General features: G+C 44.7%; 1 protein-coding gene across 5 annotated transcripts in view; it reads left to right on the forward strand.

Annotated features, from left to right (window-relative positions):
* Window positions 1-27,177, forward strand: part of faf1 (Fas (TNFRSF6) associated factor 1) — a 521,459-nt gene that overhangs the window by 313,811 nt on the left and 180,471 nt on the right. For all 5 annotated transcript variants that reach the window (XM_070886900.1, XM_070886901.1, XM_070886898.1 and 2 more), the window contains 2 exons: window positions 13,797-13,878; window positions 23,875-24,029. In XM_070886900.1, the coding sequence (XP_070743001.1) occupies window positions 13,797-13,878; window positions 23,875-24,029 (237 nt within the window). The remainder of the gene's footprint in view (window positions 1-13,796; window positions 13,879-23,874; window positions 24,030-27,177) is intronic.

Here is a 27,177-nt window from a genome sequence, read left to right on the forward strand (position 1 = left end):
TTTTTCTGAGTTTGCCCTTCCTTCCACATTTGCCTATGGTCCTTTTTAAAATGTTGCTTTTTTTCTCACCTTTTTCCTCTGTTCCATATTACCCCCAAAATTCAGCTTCTCTATTAGGTCTCCAAGTTTTTATTGTACGAAGTACAACTGTAGCAGTTTGTTTTTATATGGATCCAGTAACATTGTTACAGGTTCACTTCATAGGACTACATAGGATATATGACACAGAAACGGGCCATTCGGCCCAACCAGTCCATGCCGGCGTTTATGCTCCATTCAAACCTCCTCCTGTCTTTCCTCATCTAAATCTATCTGCATAAACCCTTTATTCCCTCTCCCTCATGCTTGTCTAGCTTCCCCTTAAATGCATCTATACTATTCGCTTCAACCACTCCATCTAGCGAGCTCCACATTCTCACCACTCTGGGTAAAGAATTTTCTTCTGAATTCCCGATTGGATTTCTTGGTGACTATCTTATATTGATGACTCCTAGTTATGCTCTTCCCCACAAGTGGAAACATTCTCTCTCTATCACTCTTATCAAAACCTTTCATAATTTTAAATATCTGTTAGGTCACCCCTCAGCCTTTTTTCAAGATAAGAGACCCAGCCTGTTCACCCTTTCCTATAATTTGTTGCAGTCCTCCTCAGTATTGACGATCTCCCCCAATTTGCTGTCATCCGCAAATTTAGAAATTGTGTTTTTGATTCCAAAATCTAAATCGTTAATATAAGTTGTGCACAACAGTGGTCCCAGCACTGATCCTTGTGGAACACCACCTTCTGCCACTGTGAATAGCTACCATTTACCCCTGCTCTCTGCTTTCTGCCTTGAAGCCAGCTAGCTATCCATTCTGCTACTTGTCCCCTGACTCTGCATTCTCTGACCTTTGTTCATCAGTCTATTGGGCTCAAGTTTTGGCTCGAGTTGCTCCTATTTTTTTTGGAGCAACTAGTTTAGAATGGAGTATCTTAGAAAATGCAATTCTCGGCATTTAGTTTGCTCCAATTCTAGTGAGTTAGAATAGTTTTGTTTTAGAACAGTTTATTTTTTCAAAAGGGGGCATTACCAGCCACTTATGCCTCTTTTGCAAGTTTAGGCAGCGAAAACTTGCTCCAAACTAACTTAGAATGGAATAAGTGTAGATTTTTGTACGCTCAGAAAAACCTTGCCTACACTTTTAAATCAGGCGTAAGGAACGAGAGATGAGGGGGGGAGGGAAGTTTACAAATATTAAACACTTCACTTTTACAAATAAAGAGCCATCATCAATAATAAATGATAAATCAATAAATCAACCAAAAAAAACTTTAAAATAGTAAAAAATAATAATAAATAAATCAATAACTAAAAAATTAAGTTTCTATTCACCTACTGCAGCACTGAGAGCCCTCCAACAGCATGCTGGGAATGGGCCCCACCCCCCAGTGTGTGTGTCCCTGTCTCTCTCTCTGTTGAGGGAGGAGGAGGGGGGAGAGGAAGGGGGCGGAGAGGAGGGGGATGGGCTGAAAGGGGGGGGGGCTGAAAAGGAGAAGGGACTGAAAGGGGGGGGGGAGGCTGAAAGGGAGTGGGGGGGTGCTGAAGGGGAGGGAGGCTGAAAGGGAGGGGGAGGTGGCTGAAAGGGAGGGAGGGGGGGTAGGTTGAAGAGGAGGGAGGGAGGGTGGGGGGAGGCTGAAGGGGAGGGAGTGAGGGAGGGGTGGGGGGAGGCTGAAGGGTGGGGGGTGGGGAGGGAGGGGTGGGGGGGAGGCTGAAGGGGAAGGAGGGGGGTGGGGGGGGGAGGGGGGGAGGGGGGGAGAGGGGGGAGGGTGGGGGGGAGGGGGGGAGGAGGGGGTGGGGGGGAGGCTGAAGGGGAGGGAGGGGGGGAGGGGGGTGGGGGGGGGAGGGGGGGAGGAGGGTGGGGGGGGAGGCTGAAGGGGAGGGGGGGAGGAGGGGGTGGGGGGGAGGCTGAAGGGGAGGGAGGGTGGGGGGGGAGGCTGAAGGGGAGGGGGGGAGGAGGGGGTGGGGGGGAGGCTGAAGGGGAGGGGAGGAGGGGGTGGGGGGGAGGCTGAAGGGGAGGGGGGGGAGGAGAGGGTGGGGGGAGAGGCTGAAGGGGAGGGAGGAGAGGGTGGGGGGGGAGGCTGAAGGGGAGGGAGGTGGAGGGGAGCTGAAGGGGACGGAGGGAGGGGGGGGGAGCTGAACGGGAGGGTGGGGGGGGGAAGCTGAACGGGAGGGAGGGAGGCGGATAGGCTGAATGGGAGGGAGGGGGGGCGGGGAACGGAACGGGAGGGAGGGTGGAGGGGGGGGAACTGAACGGGGGGTGGGGAGGGGGAACTGAACGGGAGTTAGGGAGGGAGGGTGGGGAGGGGGACTGAACGGGAGGAAGGGGGGTGGGGAGGGGGAACTGAACGGGAGGGAGGGGGGTGGGGAGGGGGAACTGAACGGGGGGTTGGGGGGGCGGAACTGAACGGGAGGGAGGGGGGTGGGGATGTTTGAACTGAACGGGAGCGGGGTGGGAGGGGGGGTGGTGGGGGGAACTGAACGGGAGGGAGGGAGGGGGTTAGGGGGAGAACTGAACGGGAGGGTGGGGGGGGAACTGAACGGGAGGAAAGCCCGAGTCCCGATCGTCAATGCCCGAGTCCCGATTGTCAATGCCCGAGTCCCGATTGTGAATACCCGGTGAGCCCATTCGGCCAGGGCTAGGGACGGCGTTCTTCGGGCTCCTCCCATGCAGCCTGCACAGATTCGGGCTGCGAGGAGCTATTGCACATGTGCACACACTCTGGTGCAAATGTGCAGAGGTCCTGACACTGTTTTCAGCACCAGGATCTGGCTACGCCCTCCACGCGTTCTGCTGCGCTGCGCCAAGGGCCTGGATCGACCCGACTGTGGGGAGAATACAAAGGTAAATAACAGGCGCCGTTTGTGTTCTAAAAAGTCGGCGCACCACACGGAGGTGCGCCGTTCTAACCCTGGGGGCAAACTTGGGCCCATTATGGGGTATCATGTCGTAGGCCTTTTGAAAATCTAGATGAATTACATCTACTGCATTATCATTGTCGATTTTCTCTGTTGCTGCTTCAAAAAATTCAATGAGGTTGGTCAAGCAAGACTTTCCCTTTTGAAATCTATGCTGACTATTCATTACTATATTTTTGGTTTCGAGATATTTTTCTATTTTCTCCTTTAGTAGGGATTCCGTTATTTTTCCTAGCAGCTTCCTTCTACTTTAAATCACAGAATCCTACCCCGCACGATCATTGACACTGTTTTGGGAAATAATTATTGAGTAGAATTTTTTTCGTTAAATTAAGTTCTAACAGAGCAAGTTGGGTGATTTTGCTAATGATAGAATTGATAATTCAATGGTAATGCTGTTAGGATCTTCACCCATTTGCTTTTACACGTAACATGTAAGTAGCACATTCCGTTCATTGTATAAAGTATATTTGCAAAGTTTTTGTTGTGATTCTCCATTATACTCGATATAGTTCGGATGCACGATGAACTAATGTGGCATACAACTTATTGCACAAATGGGAAAGACTTTGTGACTTCTGACAATTGCAAGTGTATAAGTGGAATAAAACAAATATTCCACAGTATTTTGTCCATACAACATGTGGGGTGGAAAATAGAATTTGGAAATGGAAGTTTCTATGTGAGTGGCAAGGATTAACTTGAACTCGCCTTATATTTTTTAAATATTTATTCGTTCATGGGATGTGAGCGTCACTGGCAAGGTCAGCATTTATTGCCCATCCCATTTTGCCCATGAGAAGGTGGTGGTGAGCCACCTTTTTGAACCCCTGCAGTCCTTGTGATGAAGGTACTCCCAAAGTGACGTTATCGTAGCAGTTTGGTACGACTGGTCATTTCAGAGGGCAGTTAAGAGTCAACCACATTGCTATGGGGTCTGGAGTCACATGTAGGCCAGACCAGGTAAGGACGGCAGGTTTCCTTCCCTGAAGGACATTAGTGAACCAGATGGGTTTTTATGACAATCTGGTAGTTTAATCGTCACCATTACTGTTCTTAGCTTTATATTCCAGTTTTATTGAATTAACTGAATTTAAATCCCCCCAGCTGCCATGGTGGGATTTGAACTTGTGTCTCTATATCACACTCTACGCGGGAGTCCTCCCACTATTTATCGGGGACTTGGCCTGGAGGGTGGTGCACGGAGCAGTCCTGAGCAACAAATTTTTAAGCCGGTTCACAGGCTCCCAGGCCGCCTGCAATTTCTGCGGTCTGGAAGAGTCCGTGTTCCATGTTTTTACGGAGTGTGCGGGGTTGCAGTCCCTGTTTCAATATTTAAAGGGGCTGCTCCTCAATTTCTGGCTGCACTTCAGTCCCACATTCCTGATCTTTGGGCACCCTGTACGGAGGGGAGGGGGTAGGTCCGAGGGCCTCCTCGTAGGACTGCTCCTGGGCACGGTCAAGGGTGCCATCAGCCGGTCCAGGCAGCGGGCGGTCGAGGGGGTCGTTCAGCCTGACTGCCTGCCTCTCTTCCGCGCCTACATCCGGGTCAGGGTGTCCTTGGAGATGGAGCACGCGCGGTGTCCACCGGTACGCTCGCGGCCTTCCGCGAGAGGTGGGCGCCAGAGGGACTGGAGTGCATTGTCACCCCCGGCAACCAAATTTTAATTTGATTTTATATGTTTTAAAGTTTAATTTGTTTTAATTGCTGGGTTTTTAGTGTCCCCCTCCCCTTTTATAGGGGGCACTTGTAAATTATGGTTCTCGAGCCCAAAAAAAAACACAACAAAAAACATACAAAAACACAACAAACAAAAAAAGGGCCTTGGGAAATGTTTGGAGTGTCCCCCAGATCGGGGGGCACGATTTAAAGTTTATGATTTACATGTTTATTGTTAACTCCAAAAGAGTTGTGTCTCCATATCATTAGTCCAGGCCTCTGGATTACTCGTCCAGCAACCTTGGGCCCAAGTTTCCCCAGGAGTTGCTCCGTTTTTTTGGAGCAACTAGATTTTTTTGGAATAACTTAAAAATCGCAATTCTCCCCATTTAAGTTGCTCCAGTGTAAGTGAGTTAATTAGTTTTTTTTTAAGTTCAGTTTTTTTTTCAAAAGGGGGCGTTACCAGCCACTTACGCCTGTTTTGGTCACTTAAGCAAGTTTAGCCAGCTAAAACTTACGCTGGCCTAAGTTAGTTTGGAATAAGTGGGCACTTTTGTACGTTCACAAAAAACCCTGCGGTGAATTAAGAAATCAGCGCAGGCAGCCAGAGATTGTGGAGGGGGCGAGGGGCGGCGGGGAAGGAAGGGAAGTTAGAGGGTTTTCCAAAGCATTAAACACCACTTTTAATCATAAAGAGGCATAGAAACCATCATAATTTTTAAATAACATTAAATGAATATTAAATCAAGTAATAAATTAGAAGTCCTACCTTGCCGACTGGAGCACGCACCAGCAAAGCCCTTTGGCCAGGGCTAGGGGTGGGAGGCTGGAAGAGACCTGTGCGTGTAAGGCAATCGGTCACTGGCTTCCTCGGCCCAAAGACACCCATCACACTGCCGCATCACATTAATTTCTGCCTCACCATTGCATGTTGTTGCACTTGGTGTTAAAGCTTCGAGCCCGGGCAGGGAGAATCTAGGCGCGCTCCCTGTGGATGCGCAGGTCGGTCTTGAAGTCCTGAGCGATCTCCCGCACCAGGCGCTGGAAGGGCAGCTTGTGGATCAGCAGCTCGGTGGATTTCTGATAGCGGCAGATCTGTCTCTCAGCCACGGTGCCGGGTCTGTAGCGATGAGGCTTCTTCACTCCGCCCGTGGCCGGAGCGCACTTCCGGGCCGCTTTGGTCGGCAGCTGTTTGCGAGGAGCTTTCCCTCTGGTTGATTTGCGCGCTGTCTGCTTGGTCCTGGCCATCTTCTGAACGGAGCACAGCACAATCTGCAACCTCATTCTCCTTGCTGCATTTAAACCCTGTTCCCTGACAGGTCGCGGCAGGGAGACCATTCGGCCAGGGCGAGGGGCGGCCTCTAGCGCACGTGTACAGAGGCCCCGGCACTGTTTTCAGCTGCACCACCATCGAGGAGAGGCTGGGGAGCGGCCAAACTCGGCCTGAAGATTTTTGGCGCCCTTTTTGTTCCAGAAAAGCGGCGCACCTCTGGTGAGTGCGCCAGAAATCTGTACTGACCACATTTGGGCCCATAACCTTTTAGTTTAAGGCTGCCAGACTGTTCGCAACCTTGGTGTCAGATTTGACCCTTCCGACCACATATCTGCAGCAGAACTAAGACGGCCTATTTCCACCTCCATAACATCGCCTGTCTCTGCCCTTGTCTCAGCTCATCTGCTGCTGAAACCCTCATCCATGCCTTTGTTACCTCTAGACGTGACGATTCCAACGCACTCCTGGCTGGCCTCCCACATTCTACCCTACTCGGCTGCCTGTGTCCTAACTTGTACCAAGTCCCGCTCATCCATCACCCCTGAGCTCGCCGACCTACGTTGGCTTCCGGTTAAGCAAATGCCTCGATTTCAAAATTCTTATTCTTAATTTCAAATCCCTCCATGGCCTCACCCCTCCCTATCTCTGTAATCTCTTCCAGCCCCACAACCCTCCAGAGATATATATGCTCCTGTAATTCTGCCCTCCTGAGCATCCCTGATTATAATCGCTCAACCATTGGTGGCCGTGCCTTCTGTTGCCTAGGCCCCAAGCTCTGGAACTTCCTGGCTAAACCTCTCCGCCTCTCTACCTACCTCTCTCCTTTAAGACACTCCTTAAAATCTACCTCTTTGACCAAGCTTTTGGTCACCTGTGCTAATTTATGCGGCTGGATGTCAAATTTTTAGCGAATAATGCTCCTGTGAAGCACCTTGGGATGTTTCACTATGTTAAAGGCGCTATATAAATACAAGTTATTGTTGTTGTAAACTTGTGTTGTCTATGGTGTCAGAAAAATGATATATTCTAAGTGTTTTAAGTTAATTTCATGGTTTATCTAATTTAGGAAATTAGATTAAAAGATATGAAACATTTCAAGCAATAATTCATAATTCTCAACAAATATACATTCCCTTGTGGAATATAAACTCCACTGGAGAAGTGGTACAACTGTGACTAACTAGAGAAGTTAAGGATAGTATTAGCTTAAAAGAAAAGGCTTACAATGTTGCCAAAAAGAGTAATAAGCCTCAGGATTGGGAGAGTTTTAAAAATCAGCAAAGGATGACCAATAAATTGATAGAGGGAAACAATAGAGTAAACTAGCAAGAAATATAATAGATTGCAAAAGAAAGAAGAGATTAGTGAAAGTAAACGTGGGTACCTTTTAAGAAATTATAATAGGGAATAAGGAAATGGCAGAGATGTTAAACAAATATTTTGTGTCTATCTTCACATTAGAAGACAAAGAACATATTGTGGGGAATCAAGGGTCTAGTGAAAGTGAGAAACAAAGTATTTAATTTTAATAAAGAAATAGTACTGGAGAAATTAATGGGACTAAAAGCAGACCAATCCCCTGGACCTGATGGCCGATATCCTAGGATTTAAAAAGAGGTGGCTGTAGAGAAGTTGGATACATTGGTTTTGATCTTCTAGAATTCCCTAGATTTTAGAACGGTCCCCATGGATTGGAAGGTAGCAAATGTAACCCCGCTATTCAAGAAATGAGGAAGAGAGAATACAGGGAACTAGTAGGCCATTAGCCTAATATCAGTAGCAGGGAAAATGCGTGAATCTATTATTAAGGAGGTGGTAACAAGGCATTTGGGAAGTCATGATTAGACAGAGTCAACACAGTTTTATGAAAGGGAAATTGTGTTTGACAAACCCATTCGAGTTTTTTTGAGGGTGTAACTAACAGGGTAGATAAGAGGGAACTAGTGGATGTAGTATATTTAGATTTTCAGAAGGGATTTGATAAGATGCTACTCAATAGTTTGTTACTCATGGGATTGGGTGTAATATATTAGCATTCATTGAGGGTTGGTTAACAGACAGAATACAAAGAGTGGGAATAAACGGATCATTTTTAGGATGGCAGGATATAACCAGTGGAGTGCCGCAAGCCTCAGCTATTTACAATCGATATCAGTGAGTTAGATGAGGCGACTGACATGTCCTTACTATACAGTATAAATGCACACGAGGCCCATACTTGAGAGAAGATCACTCTGTGACCAGTTACCTTTATTACCAAGACCTCAAGTGATGATGGTGGGTGGAGCTTCCCCTTTTATACCTGAAAGTCCAGGTTAGGAGTGTCTCCCACAAGTTCACTCCCTTGTGGTCAATGTTCTAAGTTGTACACCTTGAGGTCAGCTTATACATGGGTTACAATGATAGTTGAATACATGACATCACCTCTTCCCCACCTCTCCCCCCCCCCCCCCCCCCAAAGTCTTATTGGGATCACAAGTTAAGTCTCTCTGGTGGTTTACGCTCCCTTGTAGAGCGCCTGAGTTGGGGCTCCGGTTGTTGGGCGTTGGCCTGAGTGTCTGCTGTTTGCAGTGCCTCAGGACTGTTCGGACTGGGCTCTCCTCCACTTGGTTCCGGTGTTCGGTCACCTGTGGTGAAGTAAACTCTACATCGTGTTCTTTCTCTGCTTCTTCTATGGGGTTGCTGAACCTCCTTTTAGTTTGATCCACATGTTTGCGGCAGATTTGTCCATTGGTAAGTTTAACTATTCCCCTCTTTGGCAATCACAGTGCCTGCAAACCATTTGGGCCCTGCAGCGTAATTAAGGACAAAATCAGGGCCATTGGCATCAATACATCGCGCCCTCGCATTCCTGTCATGGTAGTCACATTGTGACTGACGCCTGCTCATCAATTTCTTTCATAGTAGGGTGTATAAGGGATAACCTGGTTTTGAGCGTCCTTTTCATTAGCAGCTCTGCGGGTGGAACCCCTGTGAGCGAGTGTGGTCGGGATCTATTGGCCAACAGGAGGCGTGATAAGCGGCTTTGTAGGGAATCCCCTTGGATTCTGAACATCCGCTGTTTGATTATCTTCACTGTTCGTTCCGCCTGGCCGTTTGAGGCCGGCTTGAACGGTGCCGTTCTGACATGGTTGATTCCATTGCCTGCCATGAAGTCCTGGAATTCAGTGCTTGTGAAGCACGGGCCATTGTCACTGACCAAGACATCCGGTATACCATGGGCGGTGAACATTGCCCGTAGACTTTCTACCGTGGCAGAGGATGTGTTTGAATGTAAAATGGCACACTCAATCCATTTGGAGTAGACATCTACTACAACCAAAAACATTTTTCCCATGAAAGGACCTGCGTAGTCCACATGGATGTGTGACCATGGATTGGCGGGCCAGGACCAGGGGCTAAGGGGGGGGCTTCCCTGGGTGCGTTGCCCAGCTGAGCACACGTGTTGCACCTGCAAACACAAAGTTGCAGGTCTGCATCTATACCTGGCTACCAAACGTGTGCCTTCATCATGACAATGCCCGGGTGCTCATTGTGAAGTTCTCTGATAAACACCTCTCTGCCCCTCTGGGGCATGACTACTCGCTTTCCCCACAGTAGGCAATTGGCCTGAATTGAGAGTTCATCCTTATGCCCATGAAATGGTTTAAATTCCTCAGGACATGCCCCGTACGTGGCTGCCCAGTCTCCATTCAGGACACATTTCTTAACTAAGGACAGTAGCGGGTCTTTATTTGTCCAGACTTTAATCTGACGGGCTGTCACAGGTGAGCCTTCGCTTTCGAAAGCTTCAACAGCCATGACCATCTCCGCATCATGCTCAGTTGTCCCCTCAGTGGTGGCTAGTGGGAGCCTGCTGAGTGCATCGGTGCAGTTTTCAGTGCCCGGTCTGTGCCGAATTGTGTAGTCCTAGGCGGCTAACGTAAGTGCCCACCTCTGTATGCTGGCCGATGTATTCGTATTTATGGCCTTGTTGTCGGCCAAAGGGGACGTTAGAGGTTTGTGATCTGCTCCAGCTCAAAGTTCCTGCCAAACAGGTACTGGTGCATTTTTTTTACTGCATATACACATGCTAATGCTTCCTTTTCTATCATCCCGTAGCCCCTTTCTGCCTGGGACAGACTTCTGGAGGCATAAGCTACCGGCTGTAACTGACCATTGGCATTCACATGCTGCAACACACACCCGACCCCATAGGACAACGCATCGCACTTTAGAACAAGTTTCTTACACGGGTCGTATAACGTTAAGTTTGTTAGAGCATGCAACTTGTTATGCTCCATCAAAAGCCCTTTCCTGGCTGTCCCCCCAGACTCAATCGCGACCTTTGCGTAGGAGCACGTGTAGCGGCTCTAACAGCGTGCTCACTTTGGGAAGAAAGTTGCCAAAATAGTTCAGGAGCCCCAGGAACGAACGCAGCTCCGTCGTGTTACGGGGTCTGGGTGCTCTCTGGATCGCTTCCGTTTTGGACGGGTCTGATCCCGTCTGCTGCTACCCTCCTCCCCAGGAATTCTACCTCTGGAGCTAAGAAGATGCACTTTGCATTTTTCAGTCGCAGCCTTACCCGGTCCAGTCTGTGTAGCACCTCCTCCAGGTTGTGGAGGTGTTCTTCAGTATCGCGACCCGTGACGAGGATGTCGTCTTGAAAAACCACCGTCCTTGGAATCGACTTGAGGAGGCTTTCCATATTTCGCTGAAAGATCACGGCAGCCGAACAAATTCCGAATGGACATCTGTTATACTCAAACAATCCCTTGTGTGTCGTGATGGTAGTCAGCTTCTTTGACTCACTCGCCAGCTCCTGGGTCATGTAAGCTGAGGTCAGGTCCAATTTTGAAAAATGTTTGCCACCGGACAGCGTTGCAAAGAGGTCCTCCACACTCGGTAGCGGGTACTGGTCTTGGAGTGACACCCGATTGATTCTGGCCTTGTAATCGCCACATATCCTGACCGACCCATCCGCCTTGAGCACCGGCACGATCGGGCTCGCCCAGTTACTGAATTCAACTGCCGAGATGATTCCATCCCTCAGCAGGTGGTCCAATTCGCATTCTATCTTTTCCCGCATCACGCACGGCACCGCTCTGGCCTTGTGGTGTACTGGCCTGGCGCCCGGGTTTATGTGAATCACTACCTTGGCCCCCATGAAAGTGCCGATGCCAGGTTGAACTAATGAGTCAAATTTGTCCAGGACCTGTGAGCATGATACTCGCTCCACAGAAGAAATTGCATTGACATCGCCCCATTTCCAGTTCATGACAGCAAGCCAACTCCTCCCCAGTAGTGCGTGACCGTCCCCCGGGACAATCCAGAGTGGCAACCTGTTCTCCGAATCTTTGTGGGTCACAACTAGTGGCGCTGCCTAGCACCGGAATGACCTCCTTTGTATATGTCCGTAGCTGTGCGTCAATTGGCAATAATTTTGGCCTCCTGGCCTTGGAAACCCACAACCTTTCAAACTGTTTGATACTCATCAGGGACTGGCTGGCCCCTGTGTCCATTAATACTGGGATGCCATTGAGGAGCACTTTCATCCATTATCGGTGACGTCCTGGTATATGAACTGTATATGTGCGCCACATGAACTCGCTGAACTTCAGCTTCCAGCGATTTTCCCCCAGTATTCATTTGGCCTCGTAGGGCTTACATCGGGCCCGTCCTCCTCATACATCAACCTGGCTGCAGGCTTCCTGCACATATGCGCCAAGTGATTGCTGACGTTGCAGTTTCTGTAGGTATATTGCTGATACCTGCAAGCTCTGGCTTGGGTGTTTGCCTCCACACCTCCAGCATGAGCTGGAGGGCCCGTTGTTGGAAACAAAAGGTCCATTACCAGTCGATCGTCTCTAACTGTCCTTAAGCGCACCATTAACAGGTGTTGATGGCCTCATTCCTGGTCGCATTGTCCATTGCGATGGCATGAATCGCCATTCAGCTAGCCATTGTCTCTGTTGAATTCCCGCTTTGGGTTCGACTACATGCTGGGGCATGTCCGATTGCCCTTGTCTGCCTAGTGAACTGTGTGCCGTGTTAACAATGTTGACTCCCTGGTCGTTTGCCGCATTTGAGCCAAGATTTTTGTCATACGTCATTCTGGTCTCTTCCTCCCCTGAGATAAATATCTGGGCTATCAGAGCCGCCGCTTCCAAGGTCAAGTCTTTGGTCCTGAAAACCCCAGTGTGCCCAATGCCTTCAATAAAAAAAAGTCTCGCAACATCTCCGCTCTGCATGCATCTGTGAACTTGCATAGGCTCGCCAGTCGCCGGAGATCTGCCACGAAGTCAGGAACGCTTTGCCCTTCTTGCCGCCGGTGCATGTAAAACCGGTGTCTCGCCATGTGCATGCTGCTCGCCGGTTTAAGGTGTTCCCCGATCAATTTACTGAGCTCTTCGAACGTCTTGTCCGCTGGCTTCTCTGACACTAGAAGTTCCTTCATCAGGGAGTACATTCTGGATCCACAAACCGTGAGGAGATGAGCTCTGCGTTTGTCAGCCGAATCCTGTCCCAACCATTCCTTAGTGACACAACTTTGCTGTAGTCTCTCAATAAAGTCGTCCCAATCGTCACCAACACAGTTCTGTGCTGCTAGTGGCCATGCTCACGTGGTTTAAATCCCAGTTTCTCGTCGCCAATGATATGTCCTTACTATACAGTATAAATGCACACGAAGCCCATACTTGAGAGAAGGTCACTTTGTGACCAGTTACCTTTATTACCAAGACCTCAAGTGATGAAGGTGGGTGGAGCTTCCCCTTTTATACCTGAAAGTCCAGGTTAGGAGTGTCTCCCACAAGTTCACCCCCTTGTGGTCAATGTTCTCAAGGTGTACAACTTAGGTCAGCTTATACATGGGTTACAATGATAGTTGAATACATGACAGGGACCAAATGTAATGTATGTAAATTTGCTGATGATGCAAAGCTAGGCCGAAAAGTAAGCTGTGTAGAGGATGTAGAGAGACTGCAAAGGGATATAAATGGTTGAGTGATTGTGCAAGAAGATGGGAGATGGGGTATAATGTGGTGATGTGTGAAATTATCCACTTCGGTAGAAAGAATGGAAAAGCAAAATATTGTTTAATAGGTAAGAGAGTAGTAAATGTTGGGATTCAGAGGGATTTGGGATTCCTTGTATGCGAATCACGGAAAGCTAACTTGCAGGTACAGCAAGCAATTGGGAAGGCAAATAGTTTGTTGGCCTTTATTGCAAGGGGGTTGCAGTATAAGAGTAAGGAAGTCTTGCTGCAATTGTATAGGGTTTTGGTGAGACTACACCTGGAGCACTGTATATCGTTTTGGTCTCCTTACCTAAAGAAGGCTATCCTTGCCATAGAGCGGGTGCAACAAAGGTTCACCAGATTGATTCCTGGGATGAGAGGGCTGTCCGATGAGGAGAGATTGAGTAGAATGAGCCTATACTATCTCAAGTTTAGAAGATTGAGTGATGATCTCAATAAAACATATAAGATTCTTCAAGAGGGAGATTGACAGTGTAGATCCTGAGAGTTGTTTCCCATGGTGGAGAGTCCAGAAGTGGGGGTCATAGGCTCAGGATAAGGGGTCGGCCATTTCATACTGAAGATGGAGAAATTTCCTCACTGTGGGTTGTGAATCTTTGGAATTCTTTACTCCAGAGGGCTGTGGATGCACAGTTGTTGAGTATATTCAGGACTGAGATCGATTGATTTTTGGGCACTAAAGGAATCGATGGATATGGGGATAGGGTGGGAAAGTGGAGTTGATGTAAAGGTTCAGCCATGATATTGAATGGCGGAGCAGGCTCGAGGGGCTGTATGGCCTATTCCTGCTCCTGCTCCTATTTCTTAGGTTCTTCAAGTAATGTGACCATTCACTACCAGTGCATTTTTTTGCATGAATCAAACTTAATTTTCTTTGCCACGTAACAGATATGGTGACTGTCATCCTGTGTTCTTTATTGGATCACTTGAGGCTGCCTTTCAAGAAGCATTCTACGGAAAAGCCAGAGATGTAAGTGACCTTTCAGGATATTCGCTCTATATGCATTAATTTTTCAATCCTTTCATTTGAATAGGTTATGTCTTTAAACAAAGGCTATATAAAAATTGACAGCATCTCCTTCCTTACCACCACCCCCCCCCCCCAGATCCTGGTTATGGAACAATACAGTAAAATATGTGTATTTGGCTGGATAACTAGCAGTTCTTAATTTCAGAAGATATTTGGAGTGAGAACAAAATTTAAGTTGTTAAATGTTCACGATAGAAAAGCTAAATAAAAATGTAACTCGTTATAAGCTCCTGATTTGTATCTCCTTAGAAAGAGAAACAAAAATGCTTTCTTAAAATAGAAGTGTATTAGAATGTTTCCTCTTGAAACATGTAGAATTGGTTATAGTAAGTGATAAGTGATATGGAGTAGGGGACCTTAAGCTAAATTTAAAGTACATTATTTTAGTTAAGTCGGTTATTTTAAGTTAATCAAAGCTTTAAGGCTGGAAATAAAGTACTTTCCCCTATTCTAACACAAAACTTGCCGAGTCATTCGCTCCGGCCTCAGGAATGTTCGGTTCGTTTATTTAAATTTCAAATAAAGTCAGTGTTGCTCTTTTGCTGGTCAAGATTAACAGTTGTTTTCCAACAACACAAATTCTGCTTCTTCATTATGAAGCAATTATTTTATACAGTGGGCCATCCTTATAGAATGTCAATGGTTTCAAATTTTATATAAAATGTAGAAATGCTTTTTCTTTACAAAGTTAGATTTCAAATTCTGCAATTAATTTCTCTCGTAAAAGAAAAAATTCTTTTAAACTGCTAGTCACATAAAAGGAAGAAAAAAAATATGGTGCTTGAAATCTGTTTTCACCTAAATCCACTGCCAGGGTTTTTGAACCTAAACTCATTAAATGTTTATTTGAGTGGCTAGATTACTAAGGATTTTGGAATACCATCAATTGATATATACTTAATCGCTAAGTAAAACACTACACTTGATTAAGTCTTTCTCACGATGCCACTCACAGTTCATCTAATCAGGATGCTTTAAACTGATTATGTACAGATTAGAGTGATGGGCCATTTGACCATTCTTTATCTTTTCTATTTTCACTTGACTGTCTTTTTTTTAAAATCTTATAGTTGAATCCCAACAAATGACAAAAAACATAATGCTTGGATCGAGATTTCTATAGAATGTTTATCGGAAATTTCCCATTTTTAACATTGTCTTCCTGTGAATTAATCTAAATTAAAAAATTTAATTGTCCAAAATTATAGCTTTTATAAAAATGGTGATTTAAAAAGGTTTGTTTTGTTCGACAAGGTAGTGTTATAGTAAAACACTCTTTCTCAAATCAGGTTTGGACTGAGTGTTGATACTGGAATCAGGCTTTCTGTACATTGCAAAGTCTATGCTTTGGGTTTGTGTTGCACAGTGGAATTCTTTCAAATTTAATGCAGATAACAATGTAACAAATTAAAACTAATATTCACTATTATACATTGGTTGTTTTTATCTGATGTTAAATACATACATATCAAGAAACTTGCAAACAGGTTTTGGAAAATAAAAAATAATAAACGCAGGTTTACGTTGATTTGGAGCATTGCCCATGCTTTGGAAGATGTCGGGAAAAATGTGTGTTTTCTTTAAGATTATGTATTTTCTTTCAAAGATAATACAAAAAGTTCATCAAGATGTTTGGATTTATACAGTGTAAAGCCTAGTGACGTTGAAATGCTCTCTTGGTAATGGAGTGTGTATTGAAGTGACCTAGCAGATTTGATGCTGGGGACAAGGAGGTTTGTGGGTGTTTGCTTGTTTGTGGTCTGCTTTATTTTTCATAAATACTGGAAAGAATTAAAATTATTTTACGAGTGTAAAAAATGAAACTCCTGAGCACTACAAGTGGGAATTATTTGGGTGGTCTTTTGTATGATTAGAGGAACACCTGAAATCCATCACTGGTAATAGCTTGTTCTCTGGTTTGTTTAGTTTCCAATAGACCTTTAAGTTTCTATTTAATTATAGAACACCACACGAAAATACCGACTAGTGTTATTTCACAAAGTTGTAACACACTATTTTTGATGGAGGCGGTGGTGTTTGGAGGAGTATGTTTGCAGCCAAAGGGAGGATGAAGATTAGGAACAGAAGTAAGATCAAATGTAGGGAAGCACAAACTGGAGCAAATACAAAGCTTAGAACTTGATTGATGAGCTTTTGTTACAGCTCTACTTTTATATTTTGGTTTTCATACATGTGAAATATCAAACCTGTGAACAGTGGAGGAAAATGTCCCAAGCACTGCTTGGCATTCTGCACAAAAATCTTGTTTTTCCAGCCTTTGTCTTTTTGACTGGACATAGTTGACCTGTTCCAACACCAGGACACTTTGGCACTAAGCCTAATTTTTGAGTAACACAACAGACTACTCAAGAGCATCCTCCAGGGGCTATTGCTCACAGTATCCTGTCTTGTAAACTTGTCACTCAGAGTTTATAGGCCCTCCTTGTTATGGGAAATGATTGATCCTCCATTATCTGTCGGACCTGCTATGTAGATAACAGAAACCCAGTTTGTTTTTATATATCTAGTTATATTTGCTTTTCAGCTACCTGTAGATGAAGGAAACTTCTGGGGTACATATCATTCTCTTCTATTTAATAAAATAGTCTCTTTTCATAGCATGCTTTTTAAAAGTCATGTTGCAGATATCTCCTTATTCCTGTAACCTTCAATCCTTTCATAACTAGATCTTTTTTCAGTGATTTAATGAACATATTTTGAATCAAGTATTCAATTACATATCTGTGTAAGGGAGATATTTTTTCCAAATTGAGCTTAGCTAACTTTTTAATTCAAATCCCCATTACATTGGAAAAAAATTGTTGGCCTAGAATTTCGGATAGTTTGTTCTCATGCAGTCCCTCAGCATGAGAACAGCAATGAGTGCAGTGAAGCTGTACGTACATCACTTATTCTATCCTATTCCCCCAACCTTTTGAAACTGGACTAGACATCCTCTTGGAGACTGGAACCCAAGACCTCTAGCAGCAGTCTGAGACTTCATGAGAAATACAAGCTCATTATTTGCAAGTAGCCTGAAGAATTGCTAGTACCTGTAGCTTGAAAAAAGCTAAATTCTGAATTTGTTGAAATGGAAAATGTCCTTTATTAACCTTACAAGGGAACAGCAGCATAGTGCTAATGTTACTGGACTCTCAATCCATAGACCTGGACTAATGATCCAGAGACAAGATTTCAAATCACCACTGCAGCTGGGGAATTTAAATTCAGCAAAATAAATCTGGAATTATAAAAAGCTAGTACCCTGTATCAGTAATGGTGACCATGTCATCATCATAGGCAGTCCCTCGGAATCAAGGAAGACTTGCTTCCACTTTTAAAATGAGTCCTTAAATGGCTGAACAGTCCAATACCAGAGCCACCAACCCTGTCACAAGTGGGACAGATAGTCGTTGAGGGTAAGGGAAGGTGGGACAGATTTGCCGCACGCTCTTTCCGCTGCCTGCGCTTGATTTCTGCATGCTTTTGGATGACGAGACTCGAGGTGCTCAGTGCCCTCCCGGATGCACTTCCTCCAGTTAGGGCGGTGTTTGGCCAGGAACTCCCAGTTGTCGGTGGGGATGTTGCACTTTATCAGGGAGGCTTTGAGGGTGTCCTTATCACGTTTCCTCTGCCCACCTTTGGCTCATTTGCCGGGAAGGAGTTCCGAGTAGAGCGCTTGCTTTGGGAGTCTCGTGTCTGGCATGCGGACAAAGTGGCCTGCCCAGCGGAGCTGATCAAGTGTGGTCAGTGCTTCAATGCTGGGGGTGTTGGCCTGGTCGAGGACGCTAATGTTGGTGCGTCTGTCCACCCAGGAGATTTGTAGGATCTTGCGGAGACATCGTTGGTTGGTAGTATTTCTCCAGCGACTTGAGGTATATACTGTACATGGTCAATGTCTCTGAGCCATACAGGAGGGTGGATATTACTACAGCCCTGTAGACCATGAGCTTGGTGGCAGATTTGAGGGCCTGGTCTTCGAACACACTTTTCCTCAGGTGGCCGAAGGCTGCACTGGCACACTGGAGGCGGTGTTGGATCTCGTCATCAATGTCTGCTCTTATTGATGGGAGGCTCCCAAGGTATGAGAAATGGTCCACGTTGTCCAAGGCTGTGCTTTGGATCTTGATGACGGGGACAGTGCTGTGCGGCAAGGACAGGCTGGTGGAGGACCTTTGTCTTACGGATGTTTAGCGTAAGGCCCATGCTTTCGTACGCCTCAGTAAATACATCGACTATGTCCTGGAGTTCAACCTCTGTGCGCAGATGCAGGCGTCGTCCGCGTACTGTAGCTCGACGAGAGGTTGTGGTGATCTTGGACCTGGCCTGGAGACCACGAAGGTTGAACAGTTTCCCACTGGTTCTGTAGTTTAGTTCCACTCCAGCAGGGAACTTGTTGACTGTGAGGTGGAGCATGGCAGTGAGGAAGATTGAGAAGAGGGTTGGGGCGATGACTCAACCCTGTTTGACCCTGGTCTGGATGTGGATTGGGTCTGTAATGGATCCGTTGGTAAGGATCACGGTCTGCATGTCGTTGTGGAGCAGGCGGAGGATGTTGACGAACTTTTGGGGGCATCCGAAACGGAGGAGGATGCTCCATAGACCCTCGGTGATCATGTAACTACCGGATTGTCATAAAAACCCTTATGGTTCACTAATCTCCTTTAGGGAAGGAAATCGGCTGGCCTATATATGACTCCAGACCCACAGCAATGTGGTTGACTCTTAACTGCCCTCTGAAATGGCCAAGCAAGCCAATCAGTTGTCAAAGCGGCAGCTCATCTTCTCCAGAGCAATTCCGGATGGACAATATATGCTGGCCTTACCAGCGATGCCCAAATCTCGTGAATGAATAATAAAAAAAGAAAATATGCTTGCAGTTTTTGAACCTATCTGTTGTAACTTGCTAAATGAAGCTGTATTCACACAACAATATGTTCCAAATCATTTAGCATAGGTATTTTGTAGTGCATACATTCCACATTCCATAGTTAACATAGAAACTCCTCTCACTGTAGGATTCGTTCCATTATAATAGTGCAAAGTAAACATGCTTCCCGAGTGATAAGAGCTGTTTTTGTTGCGCATCACATTGTCTCCTGGCAACAGTGAATTACCAAATGATGATCTGATACCCAGTAGTGTGTCCTGTGTTCAAAAGATGCAAGACCTAGTCCAGATCTTTCACTTTTTCAGTAACTGCTACACTGGAATCATCCTAGGTGCAGTATAAGCAGTGTGTAGTCTGATTTCCTATAATACACACGGTGCTTCTCTGTTTTATATGTAGTATTTGGTGAGGGGGAGCTGAGATAGGAATTTATCCTTAAGTAGTGTGACAGTTTCACAAGACCTTTTCTAATAGCTTATAGTGAAAAGAGAGGAGGAAAACCATCCGCTTGCCACAAAGCAACAGTACTACAAAGAACAGATTAAGGGTTTAGAAAAGGTCAATGTGGGTTTTTCACTAACTAAACACAGACTTAAAGTTTCGTATGCAGAAAATAATGAAGTCATCTAAGAGTTTTTAAAGAATTTTTATTTCTTTTTTCTGCCTGCATTTGGTTGCCTTCTCAGCATGGGTGTTTAATCTTTCCAGGCTTTTGAATTGGCCCAATGAATGAGTGGGTAGCTGTCTCTCTAGGAGCTAGAAGCTTATTCTGAAGCCTAATCATTGAGTAAACATAGCCTTGCCCTCCTTCTCTAACAACCTTCATACAATAGCAGGGATTCTAGTGGAGTAACCTGGATATTGCACACTGGGCTTTGAAATGGATGAGCTACAGAACAGACTGGCTGATCTTCTGCCTCTTTTTAATTAAGCACCACAAGGCCATCAACATGTTTTATATCCTATCCGAAAGTGTGTAGCAGCAATATGTGACTTCCAAGTTCAGATTTAGTCAGTATAACTTGTTGTATTTACACTGAAAACTGCAAAGCTTTCAAGCTACAAAAATGTACCAGATACATATTTTAGTGACATTCTTCATCTTTGTGATTTAATGTTTAAGTGGATGTTTGTGTCACTGATGGTAACAAAAGCTGAAAACCTGTTTTGCAGAGCAGTTTGGTAACCATTCAATAAATAGATGGTGCTTAATTTATGTCCCAGTTTGTGTGAAATGTTACTCTACTAGATGTGTAATTGGTATTGGCCTTGGCTCAGTGGTAGCATTCTTGACTCTGGGTCAGAATCTTGTGGGTTCAAGCCACACTCCAGAACTTGAGCACATAACTCTGGCTGGCACTCTAGTTCAGAACTGTAGGAGTGTTACACTGTTGGAGGTGCTGTCTTTCAGATGAGACTTTAAACCAAGGCCCCATATACTTGTAAAAGATCCTGTGGCACTCTTTGAAGAACACCAGGGCAGTAGTTCTGATATCTTGGCCAATGTTTATTCCTCAACCAACATCACTTTAAAAAAAAAAGTTACCTGTTATTTGTCTCATTGCTGTTTGTGGGACTTTGCTGTGTGGAAATTGGTTGCTGTTTCTCCCTACATTACATCATCAACTTTTTGATATGTACTTGAAAAGGACATTTTTTTTATTTGTTGCGGGATGTGGGCGTCACTGGCAAGGCCCTAATTGCCCTTGATAAGATGGTGGTGAGCCGCCGCCTTGAATCGCTGCAGTCCTTGTGGTTGAAGTTCGGGAGGGAGGTCCAGGATTTTGATCTAGCAACGATGAAGGAACGGTGATATATTTCCAAGTTAGGATGGTGTGTAACTTGGAGGGGAACTTGCAGGTGATAGTGTTCCCATGCACCTGTTACCCTTGTCCTAAGTGATAGAGGTCGCGGGTTAGGGAGATGGTGTCGAAGAAGCCGTGGCGAGTTGCTGCAGTGCATCTTATAGATGGTACACACTGCAACCATGGTGCAGCGGTGGTGGAGGGAGTGAATGTTGAAGGTGGTGGATGGGGTGCCAATCAAGCGGGCAGCTTTGTTCTGGATCGAGCTTCTTGAGTGTTGTTGGAACTGCACTCATCCAGACAAGTGGAGAGTATTCCATCACATTCCTGACTTGTGCCTTTATAGATGGTGGAAAGGCTTTAGGGAGTCAGGATGTGAGACACTCGCCACAGAATACGCAGCCTCTGACCTGCTCTTGTGGCCACTGTGTTTATGTGGCTGGTCCAGTTAAGTTTCTGGTCAATGGTGACCTGCAGGATGTTGAAGGTGGGGGACTCGGTGATGGTAATGCCGCTGAATATCATGGGGAGGTGGTTAGACTCTTGCTTGTTGGAGATGGTCATTGTCTGGCACTTATGTGGCGTGAATATAACCTGTCACTCATCAACCCAAGCCTGAATGTCATCCAGATCTTGCTGCATGGACTGCTTCATTTTCCGAGGAGTTGCGAATGGAATTAAACACTCTGCAATCATCAGCAGACATCCCCACTTCTAACCTTATGATGGAGGGAAGGTCATTGATGAAGCAGCTGAAGATGGTTGGACCTAGGACACTGCCCTGAGGAACTCCTGCAGGGATGTCCTGGGGCGGGATGATTGACCTTCAACCACCACTACCATCTTCCTTTGTGCTTGGTATGACTCCACTCAGTGGAGAGTTTTCCCCCTGATTCCCATTGACATAAATTTTACTAGGGCTCCTTGATGTCATGCTCTGTCAAATGCTGCCTTGATATCAAGGGCAGTCCCTCTCGCCTCAACTCTGGAATTCAGCTCTCTTGTCCATGTTTGGACAAAGGCTGTAATGAAGTCTGGCGCTGAGTGGTCCTGGCGGAACCCAAGCTGAGCATCGGTAAACAAGGCTACGGGAAAAGAGCACGGGAGTGGGACTAATTAGACCAGTCGGCACAGGCATAATGGACTGAGTGGTCTCCTTCTGTGTTGTATGATTCTATGAACTACACTTCAGAAGTACTTCATTGGTTGTAAAGTGCTTTGGAGTGTCCTGAGGTTGTGAAAGACCTTGTATAAATGCAAATTCATTCTTTCATAAAATGTGGAAAGCTGTATCACAGTCTCCTTAAATAGTTATCCGTAACCACTGCCGCCATTATGTTGCATTCTTCGCTTTCAGAACTCTCCTTGTTCTCCTCGGTGAGCAGAGCGCTCTGTTGGATGATAAATTCCAGAAACTCCTTTCCTCCCTTGAGCTCCAAGTAATCGTGACTAGTAGGATATTGAGAAGTGTAGAGGAAAAGGGATCTTGGAGTGCATGTCCACAGATCCCTGAAAGTAGCAGGCCAGGTAGATAAGGTGGTTAAGAAGACATACGGAATGCTTGCCTTTATTAGCCGAGCCATAGAATACAAGAGCAGGGAGATTATACTTGAACTGTATAAAACACTGGTTAGGCCACAGTTGGAGTACTGCGTGCAGTTCTGGTCACCACATTGCAGAAAGGACATGATTGCACTGGAGAGGGTACAGAGGAGATTTACGAGGATGTTGCCGGGAGTCATGAATCTTAGCTATGAGGACAGATTGGATAGGCTGGATTTGTTTTCATTGGAACAGAGGAGGCTGAGGGGAGACCTCATTGAGGTGTATAAAATTATGAGGGCCTATATTTAGTGGATAGAAAGGGCCTATTCCCCTTAGCAGAGGGGTCAACAACCAGGGGTATAGATTTAAAGTAATTGTTAGTAGGTTTAGAGGGAATTTGAGGGGAAATTTCTTCACGCAGAGGGTTGCAGGGGTCTGGAACTCACTGCCTGAAAGGGTGGTAGAGGCAGAAACCCTCACCACATTTAAAAAGTACTTGGATGTTCACCTGATGTGCCGTAACTTGCAGGGTTACGGACCTAGAGCTGGAAAGTGGGATTAGGCTGGATAGCCTCTTGTTGGCCAGCATGGACACAATGGGCTGAAATGGCCTCCTTCCATGCTGTAAACTTCGATGATTTTATAATAATAGAAAACAATTGTATGCACCTATGGCTATATTCCATAGTTACTACTGTTAAATTTTACATTATTCAATAAGCATTCTTCATTTTTTATTTCATGCATCAGAAACCCTAATCTTGCTACTCCTATCTCTCCACAATAATTTGATCTAAGCATATAGCCTGATGTACCTATTCAATTCTATGGTATGGTATCGAAGTATAGATGCACAATTTTCAATCGACAGAAAAAGCATACCCCACTTTGAGCGCATTTAATTTCTTGCCAGATTTTATCTAGTGACTGCAACATATTTTAGAAGTCAAATCTCTTTTGTGGAAAATTTGCATTAAATGTTTTGTATTTTTGTTGACGTTAAACTGATCAATGAATGATTTAAATGGGTTATGATATAAAGATTTGCTAATTAGTAATTTTTAGCTGCAATTTATAAAAATCTTGATCCAAGCATAATCCAGCATAACATTTCTCAGCAAACTACTTATGCATTCCTCAGAATTCCATTGTATAATGAAATATTAATGTCCCGTTAGAAAGAGAAACTTAACAAAGCCATTCACTCTAAAATAAGTCAAAATATCTATTTCCTGTATCTCAGTTTGAGAACCAACACTTTTTTAAAAACCAGAGAAGCAAAGATCTAAAATGTTGCAATTCATATGGGATTTTTCTGTAGAATATATGAAATAATTATAAGATGTAGAATTTATGGAGCAATTAAAACATTCAAATGAACTGGACAAACTTTAATTTGGAAAGAAAAATTGTATGAACTAAAATTTGTTTTTATTGTGTGTGCTCCATTACTTTTATGTGATTTGTGAAACTTCATCTGTATTTTGTAAGTGTGAAGTACACAAAGCTTATATAATGTGGTATCTGGGAGCTATGCAAAAATCCCTGTTACAGTGAGGATATTCTGTATAGTTTCTGTATTAATGAAGGCAGTAATGTAAACAATATATTTTTGTATGATTAAACGATGTTACAGTGAAGGGTAGCTTGTATTAGCAATTTTAAGACCATTAATCTGTCTTTTTTTTTAATCAGAGAAAGCTGCTTGCCATCTACCTCCATCATGATGACAGTGTTCTTACAAATGTGTTCTGTTCCCAACTGCTGTGTGCTGAATCTATTGTCTCCTACCTCAGTCAAAATTTTATCACTTGGGCATGGGATATGACAAGAGAAGCTAACAGAGCAAGGTACTGAATTTTATTCTCTAACTTGCATTCATTTTTTTTTTTAAATTGGAGCTTCTTATTTCTTACCAAAGCAGTGTAAGTGGAAAAAAATGCATTGCACACAATAACTGTGCTCTGATCCAAATCTAATGTTACTTGAAGGAGGAATAAACCCTAAGGTGAATACTATGCCATCTAACTGCTCTCCATTTTCTAAAGAGAAAATATTTTTTATATATACTTATTTGTAAGAATTTTGTTTGATATTGCTGATGGAGAATATCCTTTAGCAGCTTTATTGGCATCACTGGAGACTGTGACTTTGGACCCTTGATCTAGAGTTCCACGACCCCAGCATGCAATCAGTTGGGCACTTACCCCAACATGGTTCGTCAAGGCTGTGCCTCTCTCAAGCCAGCCTGAATTCATGGGCCCTTTGTTTCCAATAGAACTGATTGGGGGTACTCCATATTGTGGGTATTACAGAGCAGCCTGGAAGGGAAGGAGGTCTGACCTTCCTTGTAGTTCAGAAAATGTGTTTAATGGACTTGTGTTCCTTTGTTTTGTATACATTTCAGTGACAGAAGAAAAAAAGGTAGCTGGGGAAAAAAAATTCAGGAAGTGTTTTGAGACAGTTGTGGGAACCGAGTGGTCAGATCATGTAATCACAGAGATGACTCTATTATAAATGTTGGGATAGGAATTTATAATGATAAAAGTTGACGAAGTATGACAAAAATGTGCTAACAGTATGGCGAGCAGTGCAGATAGGAAGTGCAAGATTTTAAACATAGGTGGATAGTAGTTAAACCCTTACAAAGAATAATTGTATAAACTCCTGTCTGGTATCATCATACTGATAGTCTGTAGATCAATTTTCCCTGAAACATTAAAAAAAAGTTTTAAAATTAATCAGTGTCTCTTCCTTGAAATAAATGTGGTGTCCTCTGAACAAAATACTCCAGCTAGACGTGACTTCTCCTTTATGCATACCTATCGTAGTTCTGTGAGGAGGACAGAGTCTCCAAAGAGATATAGACCTGTTAAGTGAGTGGGCAATAAGGTGATTCTTAAGGGAATCATGGGATATGGGGATCGGGTGGAAAAGTGGATTTGAGGTCGAAGATCAGACAGGATCTTATTGAATGGAGGAGCAGGCCCGAAGGGTGGTATGGCCTGCACCTGCTCCTATTTCTTATATTTTTATTATCACAGATGAAATGAGCAAAGCTAGTTTGTATGCTGCTTCAACAGAAGCTAATTTATATGTTTTTTTTAAATGGGAACGCTGATTTAAAAAGAACAAACCACCTGAAACAAACACTTGAGAAACTGGGGCAATTAAAATGAATGCGGTGAGGAAATTTATTACGTAAACTTTGGGATACACTATCACTTTTGCTATAACATACATCCACAGTCATGACCTTTTTTTAGCAAGTTATTTAATTTTGTGAACACATTGGCTTTACTATGCATAGTTTCTAAAGCTATTGGTGAGAAGATAAATTTAGGGTAAGAGTACTTTTTGTTCAGAGATACTCTGGAATCATGAGAGCCTGGGGAAACAGTTACAGACGGAGGATACAAATTTTCCAGTTAGTCAAATGATGTCACATGATAGCACGGTCAGTCTGAAGTCACAGCTTTTATTGTTTACTATGGAGCCATATGAGGAATGACTTGGTTAATGACGTCATTGGAAAGACCTAGCAGGGAGAAAAGTCCAACTTGAGGGTCTCCATGCTGATAAAATTAATGTTTTAGCAAAAACTAGGTTCACATGGGTACGTTTTATTTACACATGGTGAAGGAACTGTCACCAACATTAATCCTTCATTACGGATGCCACCATCTGAGCTACATGAAGCACCTTGCACCTGTGACTTTTGTGACAGCTGTTGCTGGCTAAAAATAACAAATGGACTAAAGCGTCTCCTATGAACTCCATCAATTGTAAGACAAGTCTTATTTGAAGGTTCAGATGACTGCTCAAAGCCATTCAAAATTTTCTCAAGCCCTTTGTTCTCTATGTATAATTTTTTTTTAAATGAAAACATGAAATTAGATAAATTATTTCTTTGTTATTTATAAAACTTGGACTCAATTAATATCTTTGAGAGAAAAAAATTACTATTTTAAGAGAAATTGGGGATCAAGGTTTTGGTTGGGAGCCAGTGTGGGGTTAGACCAGTTCTAGGACCACTTGCCATTGGACCAAGACCTAGCTCTGTCAAGCCCGTGTGGTGGCTGGGGTGCAAGGGCCACCACACATTTTTTTTTTAAATCCACGCCCAGGCATCTTTCCACCCTTCAAGATGTAGTTCGAGATCCGGAATATCAGGTCCTTCATTGAAACACCTGTGAACTCATCCCTTTTCGGCGTGGAAGCAAGTCATCCTCATTTCGAGGGACTGCCTAAGATGATGATGATGATGAGACCAGTTCTGGAGAGAGCAAGGGCATGGAGTTTGGCCAAGGAGTAGATTTTAAGGGAAGGGGCAGTGCCTTGACTGGTATTGACACGTCTGGAAATTGTTGCATTTCATGAGAATAAAGAGAAACAAAAACATGGGTCTGGACTGGACCTGGAGCAGGGTGACCAAAAGATCTGAGGCAGAGGTCAGGAGGGAATGGAGCCCAATGTTGGAGGAAGAAGTGGGCTGGTGTCCAGTAACTAAAGCAGAAGCAGGGATGGGGCAGAGATGTGCCCAAAGGTGATATGTGGGGGTGGGGAGAAGAATGAGCTTTTGCATTCTTAAAACTTGCGCTCCTGATCTGTAGCAACACCCTGCTCTACCCCTGACATGGCGATTGGAGCTGGGAGACTGATCAGAATGGGAATGTAAAGCTGGGGAAGGTTTCGGGAGCAGATGTTGAATTGTGCAAAGCAGTGGAAAATGGGGCTGCTCTTACAATTGCTGCAAGTGTAAGAAGGAACCGAGCTGACATACTGTGGATGGGCCTCAATTGTCGGACAGGAGTGGAGCAGAGATGGATCACGTGGGAGTAGGCCTGGGAAGAAATAGAGTAGAGCTGGAGCACCTGGGGTAGGCCCGGGAGTGGGGCAGGTCCAGGGCGCACAAGAAGGAGGGCAAAATGAAAATGTCCAGAGTGGAGGATCATTGGAGAGGGAAATGGGGAAATACTGTTAGAGGAGGGATAAGTG

Source organism: Pristiophorus japonicus, chromosome 8, assembly GCF_044704955.1.
Source record: "Pristiophorus japonicus isolate sPriJap1 chromosome 8, sPriJap1.hap1, whole genome shotgun sequence".
In the NCBI taxonomy this organism is placed as follows: domain Eukaryota; kingdom Metazoa; phylum Chordata; class Chondrichthyes; family Pristiophoridae; genus Pristiophorus; species Pristiophorus japonicus.